Raw genomic sequence first — 16,769 nt, 5'->3', positions numbered from 1 at the left:
GCCATCTGATTTCTTGCATATTACAGAGTGGCATCAGCGCCTGTTATTGCAACGCGGAGACCATCTGTCCGGTTCATGGGGCATTTAGGCAGTGGTAAGGATCTGCAACGTTGCAAGTTGAGGGAAGCAACACCGAGATCAAGCAGATGATGATCGGCCAACACCAACGAACCACGGCACCGTCATCACATGTAGTCATTGACAGACTTGAAAAGAATTACCACCCACCATCATATTCATCATCGCGTATGTGGAAGTATTGTTATCTCAACATTCTAACTGGATTAGCAGAGTTCCGGATCGGTCCGCATGCTACGTGCTAAGCGACTGACACCCATTCCCCTGACTACCGCGTTATGACATGAGTGAGGAAATGCTGCGATTGGAGGCGGTCAAAATTGCCTTGCAATGTGACTTCATCTCATGTCACACATCAGAGGTGTATTATATGTTGCATTAAATTATTGTGTCGAATCCTAAGAGGTCTTCCATGGGGTGACTCTAAACGGTGGCTTTGATGCCCCAGAATTTGCGAGAAAACAATATTTGAAAACGGTACAAACCCCCGGGGGAACGCGCTGAGCTCCTTGTCCCCATGTCACGGCCTTCCTGCGTAGGTTCCCCTGAAGTCGTCACCGGCTCAGCTGCTGCCGAGTCACAGGAGACTGAGACCGGACTTTTCAGAGGTAAAGAACCATCTTTGCCGAAGTTGGTGTCTCCATGCTTCTCGGTCGCCTTGCCATCCTCCATGCTTCCCTGCTTCTCAGCCACCTCGGCCTCTGCTCGTCTGATCCGCCGACATCTCATGACGGCCCAAACAGTAAGGCCAAGGACGGTCAGCACAAAAGCGCCGACACCAACACCGATGCCTATCTTGGCACCCCTCGAAAGGCCAGACGAACCGTAGTACCCTCCATAGTAGTCGCCACCGGAGTCCGAACTGCAGTCTGAGGAGGTAGAGTACTCGGAACACCGGCTTGAGCGTACGCTAACGCTTGTAGATTCGGGGATCTCGGCTCCATAGCTGGGGAAGACGATAATGTCCTCCGCTGCAGTGCCTCCGAACTTGGTCTTTCCAATGGCGATTTCCTCGTTTGCGAGATCGAAGACCACGTATGCCCGCTTCAACATCAGTCCTCCCAAAGAGTAGACGTCGCTTGAGCTGCTCGAGCTTCCGGAGGTTGTCGAGTTGTACGACTGTATTCCGAAGAGACAGTAAGTAGTGGCCGATTCTGTGTCCCAAGACCACTTCCCCGAAGACCAGACACTAGGTGGAAGTATGAGGTTGGAGATGGGCACCTGAAGAATAGGCCCATCCACGCCGTGAAGTTGAATAGTCAACTGCGCCGTAGACGTGTTGGTAGAGCAGGGCACGACGTAGCTCTTTCTCGACTCGTACCACACGGCCCCAGCGACCTTGTAAATATCCCGAGCTAGGTCATCAGGAAACCAGGATACGACGTTGTGAGGGATCAGGCGCACGTTGGGCTTGTTCATGTAGAATGAGCCCAGATCTCCTAGAGGTTCGAGAGGATCCGAGGAAGATTTGCTGCCGTTCGCCGAATAGATGGTGGTGTCGAAGATCTTTTGGGACGAAAAGCTGGTGTCGATCGGGAACCGGATGAGAGAACCCTCCTCAAACTTGGACTTGTCGATTGCACCCAAAAGAAGGTTCCCAGACTCGGCGGTATCATCGTCGAGCCAGAGGCTGTACGCGGTCGACTTGATTTGGCCATCTGTAAGCAGGCGATCCGGGACCGTAGGAAGCCCAGTCGAGAGGCTCGAGTTGGAACTGTAGCTCGCGATGTACGCGCTCGTGTTGAAGCCCAGTCCTAAAACACCAATGTAGATATCGGCAGAGTTGACGAAGCCCATGTTGACCTTCTCCAGCTTACTGTCGCCGATGCCGAGCGTCTCGCTCATGACCTCGCCGTACGCGTAGCCTTCGGTGTAGCTCGTCATGAAGTCTTCGGTACCCGGATTGACGTAACTCGATGACTCGTTGGCCTTGAAGGACCCGTACTTGCACCATCCGTACCTGACAGAATAGCCATCCGAGCTGCAGTGCGAGTCGTTAGGAACCCATGTTTCGCCGGCTTGCACGCTGAGCATCAGGGACAGCCCCTGTGGCGGCGTGCCGACGGTCACATTCACAAGATAGACCGTGTCTGCCGTGAAGACGTCGACGGTGGAGCGGCGCTCGTCCACCGCTCTGCTGCTGACGCTCCCACCGTCTACCTTTGGGTAGGGCTGACGTGTGAACGGCAGGCGAACTTGAGCCGATGCCGCAGCGGCGCACACGGCCACCGCGCAAAGAGCGGATGTCCTCATGATGGGACGGAAAATGTTCAAAAGAGTGACGGCAACATAACAGAGCTAATGGGTGAGAAAGGAGGGAGAGAGAGGGGAGGATGCAGAGGAATTCGCGAGAACTTTTAGGCTAATGCAATGTACAACGGTGCGGCACAGAACGCGGCACAGCAGCATTTCTCGTAGGCAGCCAAGCAACATAGCAACGCATTTGGAACACTAACACGAAAGGATCACAACGCTGCTGACAGGGGCGAATAAGCGATATTAAAAGGTGGATCTTCGCCAGCAATGGGTAAGGTGACTGGTATTTATGGTTAAACAAAAGTGCCAAACTCGGTCGATCCGGGCTACCGCTAGGTAACATCCTATGCGTTGGGTTGGGGAGGCTCTTGAAGGAGTTGCTTCAGTTCGCCAAAGGCTTTGAGGATGTCCGCCGATTTGCCCTCCCACTCCTTCCGAGACTCCTCTCCAAGTTCGCCCTTGCTCATGGCGGCGATGAAATCCGGGCCCGGGCCGCCCGAAAACGCCAACGCCGGCCGGGTACCCGCCACACGGAGCTTCATGCCCTCTAGCGTGCCCTGGAGCTGCTCCGAGGCCCGGTTGCCGCCCCCGATGCCGTAGCTGACGATGACCACTGGCTTTCCGATCCACTCATTGTACAGGTAGTCGATCGCGTTCTTTGTGCCGCCGGCCATGCCATAGTTGTACTCTGGGATGACAAAGACGTAGCCGTCGTACTTGGCGATCTCATTACTCCACGCGATGCTGTGGGCGTGCTCGAACTTGGCAAGGGCGGGAACCTGGGCCGGGAGGGCCTTTTCGTCAAAGACGGGGAGGTTGAAGTCAGCGACTGCGACGGGGAAGACGTCGATGTTGCTCTCGGCTGCGTCCTTGGTGATGGTGCTTCTCACAAGGTCTGCAACATGGGGCCCGACTCTGGGGGTTCTGGTGCTGGTTGCGATGACAGCAACTTTCTTTGCGACACTCATTGTGATGGATTGTTTCCGAAGGCGAATGATTGATTATATGAGTAGCTCGAGACGATTGAGTATGATTACAATGAGTGTGAAGTTGTTTCCCGTCAATTAGTGAGATCCAAAGCTGTACTTATACTCATGAGCATAGTTGTATCCTGACTGACACGGCCACCGTTTGCTCGGATTCGCATTTTGCCCCCATGCTTGTGTGTGTACCTCCATCCTCAACTTCCCGTATGGTTGCCTGCAATCACACTGTTGAAAGGACTCGACAAGTCCATTGTCGCTCAGTCAAGACAAACTTCGATTCCATAATCTGTGGATGTCGCCAAGATGGTGCGAAGTCGTCATCGCGGAAAGGAGGACCCGCGCGCATGGCACAGCAATGCTAGAGCTGCAAGTTCTACGACAGGAAGCATGGGATTCGTCCTCCAGCTGGAATGACCCAATTGTGGCAGGATCTACGCTAGCATCTGGATCGCGGATTTCAAAGCTTCAAAGCTTGGCTGCTTACTGTGTAGGCTAGCGCCGACACTCTCCATTTCGCAGGACATGAATGAAGGAAAGGCGACGCGAAGTACCGCTGTTGAGGGGGAAAGGCGAGACGAGGCGCGCGGTAATAATCAGTCGGTCAGAACGCTAACTTTAGCTCCAACGAATCAAACGTATCCGCTCGTATAACTTGTAGACAGCGATAATTGGAGAAAATGGACGTCTTGCGGCAAAGAACATGAAATGGCTCTCTTGCAGCTCATGAACTCCGCGCGCTCGTCACCAGCGTGCAGATGTGCTCCACCGACTGGGAATCGGTTCGGTACGCCTTGGTGGCTCAGTGGTAAAGCGTCTCACTCGTAATGAGAAGATCGGGCGTTCGATTCGCCCTCGAGGCAGCGCTAATGCTTTTGTTTTGCTGCGTTGTGGTCAAAGATGGGTTGAGTACATCGCTCGATTGCAATCCTCCAGCGAATGGGTTTTGGCGGTATTGGTGCAGTGAGACAGTTTCACTCCTAGACTACATGCATTATTAATTCAATTGCCGTCAATACATCCGCATGCTACACTGTTACAAATCGTCAATCCATTTCTCGCTACCGTTTCGGCTTCAATCGCCCGAGCTCATGCGGAAACTTCGGCGAAGTGGATCCCTCAAGCCCGGCGGCCTTCTTCGGCTTAAGCGGGTCCCGGTCCGAACTTCGCTTATGTACGTCATGCTCATGAATAGAGTTGATGATGAACAACAGATTCTAGTCTGATACCTTCGGATGGAAGGTCGGTCTCGGTACTTCACTGTAAGCCGCACCGCGATAAAACCCCGAGACTTCGCTGCCCTACGCAATCATCTATTATGTTCCCCCCGTAAAACGTTTTCTCACACACCGATCACCAAGATGAGAGTTATTGCAGCCGAAGAGCATTTCAGTTCCACCGCCTTCAAGGGCACACTTCCCGGACATCATCCTGGGTTCGCTTACCCCACGGATAAGCTGCTGGATGTTGCCGATGGTCGCATAGCGGACATGGACCGGAGTGGAATCACAACTCAGGTAAGACCCCGCGTATTGACAAATATTAACTCGTCTAAATACGCTACAGGTTCTTTCTCAAACGGTTTACGATGTGAACAATGTCGAAGCCTGCTACAGAACGAATGATGAGTTGCACGAAGCTGTCAAGAAGAACCCGGAACGATTCGCCGCATTCGCTTGCCTGCCGACAGCTCATCCTCACGAAGCAGCGTCAGAGCTCAAGCGCTGCGTCACCCACTTGGGACTCAAGGGAGCTCTAATCAACAACACCGTGAACGGAGAGTTTCTGGATAACTCGAAATATTTCCCAATCTTTGAGGCCGCTGCAGAACTCGGGGTACCCATTTACATCCACCCCAGCTTTCCTACTCCTGAACTGCGAGAGAGCTTGTTCACCGGTGATCTCATTGAGCCAGCAGCCGCTTTCATGCTCTCCACTGGCGCTTGGGGCTGGCACTCCGAGGTCGGTTTGACAGTAGTCAGGCTCATGGCTGCAGGGCTATTTGAGAAGCTTCCGAACATCCAGATTATCATAGGTCACGGGGGTGAAATGGTCCCAGTCATGATCGGTCGAATTGAAGATACAATGGGAAAGGTGATGAAACATTTCGGGTACTCCAGGGGGCCTTTGCAATTTCTTCGCGAGAACTTCTACATCACGACGAGTGGCATGTTTACCACAACGCCTCTGAAGACTTTGGTAGACGTTATGCCTATGGAAAGAATCTGCTTCTCAGTTGACTATCCATACGCTTCGAACGAAGATGGGAAAAGGCTCATCAACAGCATCGATTTCCTCGACAAGAGTCAGATGGAATTGTTCACCCATGGAAACCTGGATCGCTTGCTCGGACTGCAGTAACTTGAATCTATTATCTGTTGCTCTTACCATCATGTCAGCCTTACAAATAGTAAATTTTGAAGCATCCGCAGAATAACCGCACGGACTCACCCGTAAAGAAGACTTGAGTGCTACACTGTAATTACTTTGAGGCTTTACAAGATATCAGGCAATCCAGCCCCCTTTCGAAGTGCTCTCACCGTATCCTGGGCCTGCTTGGCCACGTCCCCCACCTCCGTGATCTCCTGTAGTTTATGAACTTGTCCACGAGCCATGACGAACTTTGGCTTTCCAAAGGCCAGCACACCACCCTTTCCAAGAACGTCCCCTTCGAACGCTGCTAGATCTGCCGAAAAGCCAGAGGCAATTCTTCCAGTCTCATTGGCTAGCCCACAGATTGATGCGGGTATGGACGTTGCGCTGGCAATGATTTCCCGTACGGTATATCCAGCGTCGGCAAGAACAGTCAAACCATCAAAGTATCTCTCGAACCGACAGAGAGGAATGCCCGCATCGGTACCAACAATCATCTTGACGCCAGCACTTCTTAGTTGCGTCAAGTTGGACACAATTGCCTTCCGCGAGTCCCAAGGGCAGAAATAGTTGTGCTCGACACAAGCCGTGTTCATCTAGTAGGATTCAGCATCATGACAAGTTCATCCCCGTCGGATCCGGTGTTGCTTACCGTTGGGCAGACTGCTATATCGTACTCGACCATCTTCTTTGCAATATTTTGTTCAAAGTGAGTGTTGTCACCTGAAAGAATAACCATAAGTTTCAGATCCCGTACATTGCGCATATCCGAGACTCACCAGATATCCAAGCACAATGCTCAATCGAGTCCAGCCGCGCATCAACCGCTCTCTCAATCCCCTCCGTTCCCGTGGCGTGTGTTGTGACCGGCATGCCATGCTTGTGCGCCTCCTCAACAATCGCTTTCAGCTGCTCCAGAGAATATCTTGCCTTTCCCGGATGCGTGCCCGCCGTCATGAACCCCCCGGTACTCATGACCTTGACGAGATTTGCTCCCTCCGCAGCCCGCTTGATGACCTCGGCTCTAACGCCGTCAACACCTTCCGCCTCGCCACCCATCGCACATGCATGTCCACCGGGCACAGTAATCGGAGCATGAGCTACTTGTAGCCTTGGGCCCTCGATTTCGCCCGCTGCGATAAGATCTCTGATGATGGCACCGACAACACCTGGTGAACCGAGATCACGAGCCGTGGTTACCCCGGCATCGAGTAGTTTGGACGCGTTCAGGGTCATCAGGTCGAGCATTTCCGGTTCGCTCAAGTTGGAGTCTGTTGTTGCGTTCAGAGAGGATGGGTCCATGGACAGGTGAACCTGGTTGTATCTGGTGAGAGAGAGAGCGATAGCTGTATGAGGACTTTACACATACATGACAGTCGAAAAGGCCTGGCATGAGAGTTACATCTCCAAGATCTTGGACCGTGGCGTCTGATAGCAGCCTGTTCCGCAGATCCGTCCATGAGCCTGCATCTTGAATGCGATCGCCGCTGACTATGACGGCACCGTTCTGTATTACTTCGGCTGCGCTGTCAAGTAACAGTCGATGGGCACGAAGAACAAGAGCCATGATCGTAAAGTTTTGGTCGAATGTTTACAGCTCGCAATGGGTGATGCTTCCACCTACTTGTGTCAAAGCACACCGCGTATTTATCAGTCAGTCAAGTGCCGGGATCTACTCACCAATCACGATCATTCCGGTACTCAACGATCACTGCCGAATTTGAATCCCTGGATGTAATCGCGGAGATGCTATCGGCGGACAGCGGCCCTTGCCCCGACGATAGGTCAAATCCCGGGAGATAAGAACATTGCATCGGATTGTGGGTAGAGGAGGCACCGAAGCCCATAGATACGCGGCTTCGGTTGCGAAAGCGAGTACCCACTTCGGCCCAGCTCCGGCCGGTGAGCATTCGGGGGGACATTGGCTTATCAAGCTGTTCTACAAACCCAAGAACACCTGCTCTTCTCAGAAGTTCAACAACTAAAGCATCTTTCTATTACTCCATCTCCCAGTTCCTAGTCAACGGCAACACCGACTTCATACATCAACTGTGCTTACCTACCTATTCATAACATATGACCCCAAGATGAGCTTACAACCAGCCAAAGACCCCGAGGCTGGCAACGCCAAGCCTGATTCAGAGACCATCGCCCGTATGTCGATTGACGACGGAGAGGTGGTTGAGAAAATTGCCATAGATACTATCAACGCCGAGTCGGAGTACACAGTCGAGGAGTACAGGCGGCTGCTATGGAAGATCGACCTGTGGCTACTGCCGCTGATGTGGGTATGTTTGGCGATCCAGTGAAGCAAAGAATTGAACACAACTCACCCGATGTTCAGTTATGCTACGGCACACAACAAGCCGACAAAACTGCTGTCAGTGTGCAAGCCGTTTTTGGCATGCAGGAAGACACCAACCTCCACGGACAGCAATTCTCCTGTCTGTAACTCCAGCGCAAGATTTGGATGTTGGCTGACAGGGACAGGGCTAACGACAATTTTCTACATATCCTACATGGTTTCCGAAGCGCCGGGTAACTACCTGATGCAGAAGTTCAACATGGGAAGATTTCTTGGGGTTTGCATGTTTCTTTGGGGTACGTGAGCCACGAGCTAATAGTCCATCCTTTTTGACGCGAAATTTCGCAGGTATTGTTGTGCTATGTATTGGTTTCGCACACAACTGGGCTGGCCTGATGGTCCTGCGTGCCCTCCAAGGCATGTTTGAATGCACCATCTCACCGACGTTCCTCATCATCACCGGGTCCTGGTACACCTCACGCGAACACACCATGCGCTCCATCATCTGGGGCACTGCGAACTCAGGCATGAGCGTCGTCACAGGCCTGATCAACTACGCCATCGGCAAACACGCGGACAGTCATCCGGGCGGACTGGCTGCTTGGAAAGGCATCTCCTTCTTTCTCGGTGGCCTGACCATTGTGCTAGCCGTACTGACGTTCTTCATCTTGGGTACGCCAAGAGAGGTCAAGTGGCTCTCAGAGCGCGAGAAACGCATGGCGGCTGCAAGAGTTGTCTCGAACCAGACGGGGTCAGATAGACAGAAGAGGACGAAGTGGAAATGGAGCCAGGTCGCGACGACGTTCAAGGATCCTCAGACGTACTTCTTCTTTCTGACGACCACCGCGAACGCAATTCCGAATGGAGGCGTCACGACTTTCGGAAACTTGGTGTACAAGTCTTTCGGCTTCAGTTCGGAGGAGACACTGATCAAAGGGACGATTCCGCAGCATGCCGTGTCGATTCTTTGGTTCCTGCTAGTGGGCTATGTGACAATGAAGAAGCCCAACCTGCGGTGTGAGTGAAACGGACACAATAGGTTGGGTGTGCTTGCTAACCAAACTACACACAGTCTTCTTCATGATAGTATCTCTAGCCCCGGCATTCGCTGGCATGCTCGCGCTTGCACTGCTTCCAAAGTCGGGATATCTCTGGGTACGCTGGGGACTATACTTGATGACTGTCACAGGGAACTTGCCAGGTCTTCGTAAGTTTTGATCTCATAACCAGTAACGTGGTGTTTTCCTCTGCTGATGGGACGTTTTCGGGCAGTGATCTGGACTATGCTTCCCTCCAACGTCGCCGGTCGCACCAAAAAGTCCGTTACCGCTACAGTTTTGTTCGTGTCATACTGCACCGGCAACGCCATCGGTGCCCAAGTCTTCCAAGCCAAAGATGCACCTCGATACATTCCTGGATTGACAGTTTGTGCCATACTGTTTGGCGTTGAAGCAGTTTTGATGAGCCTTTGGAGATTGCACTGTGAGTTGACGAACGCAGGACAGACATCCTCATTCAGTCGTTTCCTAACAATACGCAGATTCTGTGCAGAACAGACGTCGTGCGAAGAAAATTGCGGAAAGCGGACTCAGCGAAGAAGAATGTCGCCGCCAGGGCTTGCTAAATGCAGAAGATGACATGACTGATTTTGACAACATTCATTTTGTTTATCAGCTCTGAGTGAAGAAGGGAGCCACGTACTGTCTTCAAACAGGCGGAATGCTTCGAATGAGAGTAGACTTATCAGTTGATGAATTTATCGGGATTCGACCGAGCAGGTATGCTTACAGTAGCTTTGCCGCCAGGTTCATTAGGCTTCTTGACCAATGGCAGAAGTGACCCCGAATAAATTGAAGTGTGATATTAAATAAAGAACATTGAAACATGGGACTTTGGACTTCTATTACGTTCATTGAAAGTTGGTACTTGGTACAAGACTCACAGCTGGAGTCTTTTGGTGTCATCAATATCAGGGGCACGTGTTGTAAGAGAATACAGCATCAGCAAGGATCATTGCACGAAACCAAGTGGTGAATACATGTATTTTCATACATCAAAGCAACAATTCTGCCGTTCGATTTGCCCAAATTCTGCCGGTTCGAAGATGTAGCAAGTAGGCTGACCTGTGAATCGAACTGACAACAATGTGAGAGAAAATGACTGGGTGCATCGGGCAGATCGGCCGGATCTCGGACCGGCAACACCTCTGCTCCCGTCTGCGGGAGTCTTCACGACCCGCGGGAATAGATAGCTGCATGTGTGACCAATCATTATTGTATGCATTTAGGATTTGTTCTACTAATAGTCTGGGAAGGAGTGGGCCACTCTCTTCAAGAAGTCACTTACACAGTACCTTCACATCATACGTCTACAAATTGTTAACGCGGTCCCGTAGATGTGAATAACTACTCATTTTGATACCCAAGATTACTAGATTGTATGTCATTCCGACTGTGCTTATACAAAACAACGATCCATCCTAGCCTGACGAATGTCTGACTGTAGAGAGAGAGAAGTAGGCTAGACATAAAACATTGGACTGAAATGAAAAGAAGGAGTGCTGGCGACTTCATTATCAATACTGATAGATCATAAAAAGCTATTTCACGCATCATCACGACTCGCTATATCATGTGCGGGTGTCAGGGCACGTCAATGATCCGTTATTGAGCATATGAACGAAGTACCCACGTCACTGTCGCCTACACCACCCTCGACCTACTTTCTCCCCAAGGCAGCGCGAGACTTGTGGTCACGTCGGCAGACCGGAGATGTTCTCAACCAGATAGAGGGCGATATAGAGCCCTCAATCTTTGCCTAATTTCATTCACTTTCTGGTTGGTTGAATCAACGTTATCGGGTTGATTGATCACGATTCACCGTTCTGAGTGCGAGTGGCGTGAGATAACGCCCGGAGATTGTTGCGCATCACAGGTTGAAACGAGAGTCAAGGTTGACAAGCTTTATGCGATTTAGAGAGTTGGAATTTTCGACAAGAAATGATACACATTGCGAGTATTGCCGTAATGTGTGCTGCCGAGGCATGAGATCTGTCAGCAGATCTAAGCTTCTTTGCACGACTTCATGGTTTGAACCAGTTCAAACTTCAAGGACTTGGGCCTTGCAGAAATTCAAGCTCTGTACAAACAATGCCGTCGCGCTAGTGAAGTCTGACCTACTTTGGAAATTGAGAGGAGATGTGTGAGATCGCGATGCGGTAGCGATTGTTTAGTATGCTGTCGCATCCAGCTATGAGCTTTCCCTTTCTTGGGCCATGCTCAGTCAAGCCGGATAGTTACTGAGTCGTTTAAAACACGAAAAGTGCGAGAAGTCCGATAATAGACCTCGGTATATCATACGCTTTGGGTGATGATGGTCGAGTGCCCAGTTACCACCTCCCGAGGATGACGAGCCAAGTCTTGTCGAACGGTAACCTTCTCGGAGAGCTCGGCGTAGCCCTGCTGAACCCGGATTGTACGAAGGTTGAGGCTTTAGCGTTTGAAGATCTCGCTTTGGCCCTCTAGTTAAACTCGGGATCACTTCAATTGGTTTTCTTACGCTGAGCTATCAGAAGTTTACTCACCGAATAGGGTGCATTCTTGCTCTTGGTTGATGGGGCTTGCTACTCTGATCACACGAATGGCTCCGATTGATGGATTTTACTGCACTAAGAGAAGCTAATCACTGGCGAAATCGGCTGCTTCAGAGCACAAGTCAACCAAGGTCGGCAGGATGTATGTTCATGCACATGACTCCAAGAAGTCTTGAATACCCATCGTGCAGATCTCGACACTGTAACGCCAAGTTTAAAGACCAGTAGTAGATCGGCCTTTTCTTGTCTATCAGAGGTTTGCGTCCGATGGCCACAAGCTTCGACGTGCCGGCAGGCGGGAGCATTTCACGTCAACGTGATGCACCGTCCACCGGCACAGAAATGACGAACACATCTCCAATAGACGTGCACTGACAGCCATTCCGTGGTGAGCTGTCAGTGTCTAAGCTTCTGGATACCTGACAAGGATGTGCTGGACATCAAATACCGGAAGAGTTCAGCCCGGCAACGGTACCTGTGGTCGGGGCCGGTCCAAATGATATTTCGATGCATCGGGGACGGAGAGAGTGGTTCGTCCTGGTCGGAACTCATTGGATTCTTGGTTGAAATCAAAAACTCAACTTATAAGACTATCACCAAGTCTGGATGATGACAGAGTGGAGCTTCTAGACTGCAATCTAGGGGATCGTTGCTCGTGTGATCCGCTCGTCAGCCGGTGGATTGATGATCGCGACTCGGGGTTATATCTTGCACTTAATAATTCCCCATTTAAGGAAACAAAGCCTGTGCGAGTGTTGAAACGAAAACGAGAAAGATGAGACGGCAAGGGAAGATTCAAGGTTGTATCACCGTTGAATCGGGAAATTCATTCGATGTTCATTGGGGTAGTCCGATCCGATCAAATGATCTGCATATCCATGAATGACTCGACGTCTTCTATTGTCATGGCCTGGTTAGCTATCAGAGTGCTTCAACATAGTCGTTAGGAGTGGTCTTCATTGCTCAACTTAGGATAAGCAAAGAGAAGAAACATTGGGAGAATCAGTAGCTGCTACGCATCGGAGTCGTGCCAGTCTCTCAAACATATCTCATGGGGGGCGCTACTTCAGTGATCAACGATCAACTCACCCGGTGGGAGGGGCAGAACACGAATACAGCATGTCAAACTCTATGCTCTGAATCGTCTGGACTTTCGCAACTTGAAACAGGGATTCGAACAAAGTTACCCATCTAGGGAATTGCCATGGAATGTGTGTGGCTCCTATCCCCCAAATCGCGTTGCTCGCCGAGTAGTTCAACGTCGTGCCATGGCTTCACATCGCGCAAAGCTGACAACCCGGCAAGCGGGACGTTGATAGGGAGCGGTCTCACGGCAGACTGCCAATGCTCCCACACACGATCGAGGCCGTCTCAACTTTGCCTCATGAAAGCCAGCCAGACCCAAAGATCAGGCTAGGCTCGCTATTGACATCGGGACCTGCGGCAGCCAAGTCTTTTTGTCGGCGCCTTGTGATGGCCTTGGCTGTGTGCCATCACCCATCCCTCCTCCGCATTCGCATTATATGGACCCTCGCTGTCGGGTCACCTTCAATTTGTGTTGCCTGTCACCTTTCACTCATCATATCCGCCGGTTCGCGCAGTGATGGTCTGAAGTTGCTCCTCCTTATCTTCACCGCACCTTCATTCTTTTCTTAATCTATAGGAGGCAGCAGTTCGATCCTTTCAGGGCCAGACTACTCAACACAGGCAGGTCACGATGCTCCTCCGCTCTCTCTGGCTCTACGCCTTTACCGCGGCCACAGTTGTCGCCGCCCCCGTCCCTACAAACAAGTATAAGCGCGATTTAGCTACGATTCAAGCCGCCCTGAACACCATCAACTCGGCGCTTCAAGGTCTCGACAACTCCGTCAAAGCTACGCAGACAGTGACTCTCGGCGGTGGAATTCAACTTCTCAACGCCGTCACGAATGTCAAGAGCTCAATCGAGGACGCGACCCCGCAGGTTCAAGCTTCGGAAGTCCTCAACCGGAAGGATGCCCTGAACCTTAAGGCCGCCACCGACGCCCTCACCAACAACGTCAAGGTCACGATCAACGACGTCGTGGCCAAGAAGTCTCTCGTCGACTCCCTCGGCGCAACGCCACTGGTTGCCATTGCGCTACAGGATCAAAAGTCGGCTAGTGTCGCCCTCGCGCAGGCCCTCGTCAGCAAGGTCCCTCCCGAATTGAGCGCAGACGCGCAGAAGAGCGCCGGGGCACTCAGCTCTGTCCTGGACCAAGGCATCGCCGTCTTTGGTGGCACATCTGTCGCCGCACCAGTTCCTCCTGGTGCCGCCGGTGCCAGCTCTACTGTTTGTCAAGCCGTAATCCCTCCCTCGTCCGCGACCGAAGCTGATACTACTACTACCCAGGACTCTGGAGCTGGAGGCGGCGGAGGCCTTTTGGGCGGGCTGATGAGCATGTTTCCACCGCCATTTAAGAAACACTAAGGCGGATAATCCACTGTATATGTACGATGATATTGGCATACAAGCATGGGCGCGGGGGTACACAACGGCAGGGTCCGTGTCGAAGGCTGTTCAGCGGTAAAGAAATTGGAGATTCTCTCTGGATCCTAATACATTATTGATTCTGGAGAGGCAAACCACAATGTCCTAATGTTGTCACTTTTGACATGGTCTCATGTGTGTGCTGCTCTGTATAGTTGAGCCACGCCTACATGTAGAATCCGGCTCTCTACCACGAAGGTTTGACCGCATAGCCGCACGACGACGACACCGGGCTGAAAGTAAGACCAGTCTCACTGAAAGCTCACGTCATATGAAGCGTACGGAACGATATTCACGTTTGGAAGTACATCTAGAGAAATACCTATAATTCAATAAGGCACACACGACTGCCTTTCTTTAAAAGAAAATCAATTACTCTTAATGCGTATCGCTTAGTAGAACAGTCTATTTCAAAGGACCACCTTCCCTCTCCAACACGTTGAACTTTTGTATCGAAGACCTCCTCATCCGACGTCCGTCGTCATAACCAAGGCCTTCGCGATCGAGACTCAAAGGAATTTCGCCAGATGTAGCTTGACTCTCAGGCCGATGGCTGTCAGGTCGATTGATGTCAGGTCTCAAAGCAGATCTCTCATCATCAGGGTCCGTGTATCTGCTAAAGCGAGACTGAATGAACAATGGCTGCGCAACACCATATTGGCTGTGGCGACTCGTGCCGAACGCATTGTCGTTGAATGCCGGCTGGGAGACGTCGACCTGGTTGAGGTACGGGGCCGGCGTCATCCGCCCAGACATCATCCGAGATATTCCACCACGTGCCGATCTCAGTGATCCGCGAACCGACCTGACGGAGCCTCTGATGGACTGTACTCTGCTGTAGGCCTGAGGTCGAGGCGGTAGCACAACTGGCTTCTCGCCGTTCATACGGCGGGTGCTGAAAGCGACAATGGTCCGACCAGAGCCATCCCTGCCCAAGCCAGACGAATCGACAATCTCGTACGGGTGACCCATTGCCGCAATCTCATCTTCGATCTCCTCCTTTGTGAGAAGTGCGGCCTCGTAGTCGTCTTCTCCGGGCTTAGGCTTCCGCGAGTAGTCGCCTGGCTGGCTCGATCCGTTGGGAACGTGAAAGAGAAGGTCGATGCGGATGACAGCATAAAAGACCACAACGAAGATCTCGAGCATGAAACCCGTTGTATAAAAGACCTCCTTGCTGAGGAGTTTGTTCTGTGAATCGGGAGGCTCGGGGTTGAGAGTTGACGAGAGACGCACGGCGTGGCCCGCGATTAGGAGAATGGCGCCTGTCAATAAGACAGCGATCTTCTGGTGAGTGTCTCCAACGCCGAATCGCTCAGGCTTGGGACCCGGAATGATGGAAGCAAACAAGACAGATACAACAGGCAGGACAGCCAGAAGCATAATCCACGAAACTCCGGCCTTCAACACATTGAGAGCAGTGTCGACGCGGTCCTGGTCTTCGATGTGGTAGAACGAGACGCCCAAAGCTGTACTGTTGTTCAGAATAACAGCTGGCACAGAGAAAATGAAAAAGAGAGTGGCAACGCCAAAGAAGGGATGCCAGCCAAAGTTGGGGTGGATTGACCGGATAATTCTCTGGGCGAAGAAAATGTTGACGACCATTATGACCACAGCGCTGTGAAAAATATTAGTTTTCCGTGAGTTGCATAAGCTGATGTGAGACTCACCCTCCAAATTGCACGATCAACGCAATGAGAATAACAACACGAGCCTTCTCAAAAGCCCAGATAATTCTCATGATACAGGTGACATTGCGAACCATACAGAAGTCGAACATCAAATCCGAGAGCAAGAATTTGTGGCCACGCTTGGCATTGGCTCGGTAAATCCTGATATGCGTGTATGCTCCAGCGCTGAAGAGCAACAGGAACAAGAACGTCACAGGCACATCGATGTTAGTTGTCGGAACACCGCCGATGAATGCTCCTTCTGCTGGGTCGATGATTCGAGCAACTGGCGGCTGGCCTGGTTGAGTACCTCCTTGGGAAGGAGGCGGCTGTTGGGGTAGTGCGGCTCCCGCACTGGTCGTCACAGCAGGAAGAGCTGTTGGCGGTGCCGAAGAACGAGCTTGAGGAGTCGTTTGTGGTGGAGGGTTTGAAGGTGAAAAGACAGGCGGCGGAACAGTGGTCGGTTGTGCTTGCTGAGTTGATGTTGCCGGAGGAGGTGGAGGCGGAGGTGGTGCCGAAGATGTCGTCTTCACAGCTACTGAGGTCGTTGTCGGACGCGTTGTAGATGGCGGCGGGGGCGGTGGTGGCGGACTTGACGATGATGTTGTTGTCGTTGAAGTCGTTGGCGGCGCTGGCGGTGGAGGAGGCGGAGGTGGAGGTGGTGGCGTTGGTGCCGCCGTTGATGTTGGTGGAGCCGACGACGTTGCCTCCGCTCCTGCTTGCCCCGTGGGAAGCTCAGCTATGAACGATGTGGCATCTCCAAGTTGTCTTATTGCCAATTCCACCTCGTCACGTTGACGAGGTTCAATCTGCAGCCCTGCTGCAACCGCCGTCGCGATAGTCACGACCTTGAGCAGCCACATGTTGGATGTGGTGTTGTGAGGGCGCCGTATGCCTCGCAACAAGTTGTTTCTCGGGATGCGTTAAGATTAATCTGAAGCCATGCCAGCACGCGGTGAAGATGTATGACGACCGTGAAGATCCCGTGAAGGCGATCCGAAGTATT

General features: G+C 51.9%; 7 protein-coding genes across 7 annotated transcripts; 3 read left to right on the top strand and 4 right to left on the bottom strand.

Moving 5' to 3' along the window:
* Positions 1 to 501: 501 nt before the first annotated feature.
* Positions 502 to 2,331, bottom strand: CkaCkLH20_03889 (aspartic proteinase; the record flags this gene model as incomplete). The annotated part of the gene is made up of 1 exon (XM_038886608.1): positions 502 to 2,331. The coding sequence occupies one exon, from the start codon at positions 2,329 to 2,331 to the stop codon at positions 502 to 504; it is 1,830 nt and encodes a 609-aa protein (XP_038747858.1).
* A 347-nt stretch (positions 2,332 to 2,678) lies between these two features.
* Positions 2,679 to 3,302, bottom strand: CkaCkLH20_03888 (NADPH-dependent FMN reductase; the record flags this gene model as incomplete). Its single annotated transcript, XM_038886607.1, has 1 exon — positions 2,679 to 3,302. One exon carries the CDS (start codon positions 3,300 to 3,302, stop codon positions 2,679 to 2,681), a length of 624 nt encoding a protein of 207 aa, XP_038747857.1.
* A 1,376-nt stretch (positions 3,303 to 4,678) lies between these two features.
* CkaCkLH20_03887 (uncharacterized protein) lies at positions 4,679 to 5,678 on the top strand (the record flags this gene model as incomplete). The annotated part of the gene is made up of 2 exons (XM_038886606.1): positions 4,679 to 4,834; positions 4,884 to 5,678. 2 exons carry the CDS (start codon positions 4,679 to 4,681, stop codon positions 5,676 to 5,678), a joined length of 951 nt encoding a protein of 316 aa, XP_038747856.1.
* Positions 5,679 to 5,812: 134 nt separating this feature from the next.
* CkaCkLH20_03886 (amidohydrolase) lies at positions 5,813 to 7,257 on the bottom strand (the record flags this gene model as incomplete). The annotated part of the gene is made up of 4 exons (XM_038886605.1): positions 5,813 to 6,286; positions 6,343 to 6,413; positions 6,470 to 7,004; positions 7,060 to 7,257. The coding sequence occupies 4 exons, from the start codon at positions 7,255 to 7,257 to the stop codon at positions 5,813 to 5,815; spliced, it is 1,278 nt and encodes a 425-aa protein (XP_038747855.1).
* A 520-nt stretch (positions 7,258 to 7,777) lies between these two features.
* CkaCkLH20_03885 (uncharacterized protein) lies at positions 7,778 to 9,675 on the top strand (the record flags this gene model as incomplete). The annotated part of the gene is made up of 7 exons (XM_038886604.1): positions 7,778 to 7,978; positions 8,035 to 8,134; positions 8,181 to 8,291; positions 8,344 to 9,012; positions 9,068 to 9,202; positions 9,268 to 9,477; positions 9,536 to 9,675. 7 exons carry the CDS (start codon positions 7,778 to 7,780, stop codon positions 9,673 to 9,675), a joined length of 1,566 nt encoding a protein of 521 aa, XP_038747854.1.
* A 3,629-nt stretch (positions 9,676 to 13,304) lies between these two features.
* CkaCkLH20_03884 (uncharacterized protein) lies at positions 13,305 to 14,036 on the top strand (the record flags this gene model as incomplete). Its single annotated transcript, XM_038886603.1, has 1 exon — positions 13,305 to 14,036. One exon carries the CDS (start codon positions 13,305 to 13,307, stop codon positions 14,034 to 14,036), a length of 732 nt encoding a protein of 243 aa, XP_038747853.1.
* Positions 14,037 to 14,501: 465 nt separating this feature from the next.
* CkaCkLH20_03883 (uncharacterized protein) lies at positions 14,502 to 16,626 on the bottom strand (the record flags this gene model as incomplete). Its single annotated transcript, XM_038886602.1, has 4 exons — positions 14,502 to 15,711; positions 15,764 to 15,925; positions 16,074 to 16,497; positions 16,563 to 16,626. 4 exons carry the CDS (start codon positions 16,624 to 16,626, stop codon positions 14,502 to 14,504), a joined length of 1,860 nt encoding a protein of 619 aa, XP_038747852.1.
* Positions 16,627 to 16,769: the final 143 nt, after the last annotated feature.

This window comes from Colletotrichum karsti, assembly GCF_011947395.1.
Source record: "Colletotrichum karsti strain CkLH20 chromosome Unknown Scaffold10, whole genome shotgun sequence".
NCBI classification, from domain to species: domain Eukaryota; kingdom Fungi; phylum Ascomycota; class Sordariomycetes; order Glomerellales; family Glomerellaceae; genus Colletotrichum; species Colletotrichum karsti.
The sequence above is the reverse complement of the archived record's forward strand: the minus strand, read 5'-3'. Positions and strand labels throughout refer to the sequence as shown.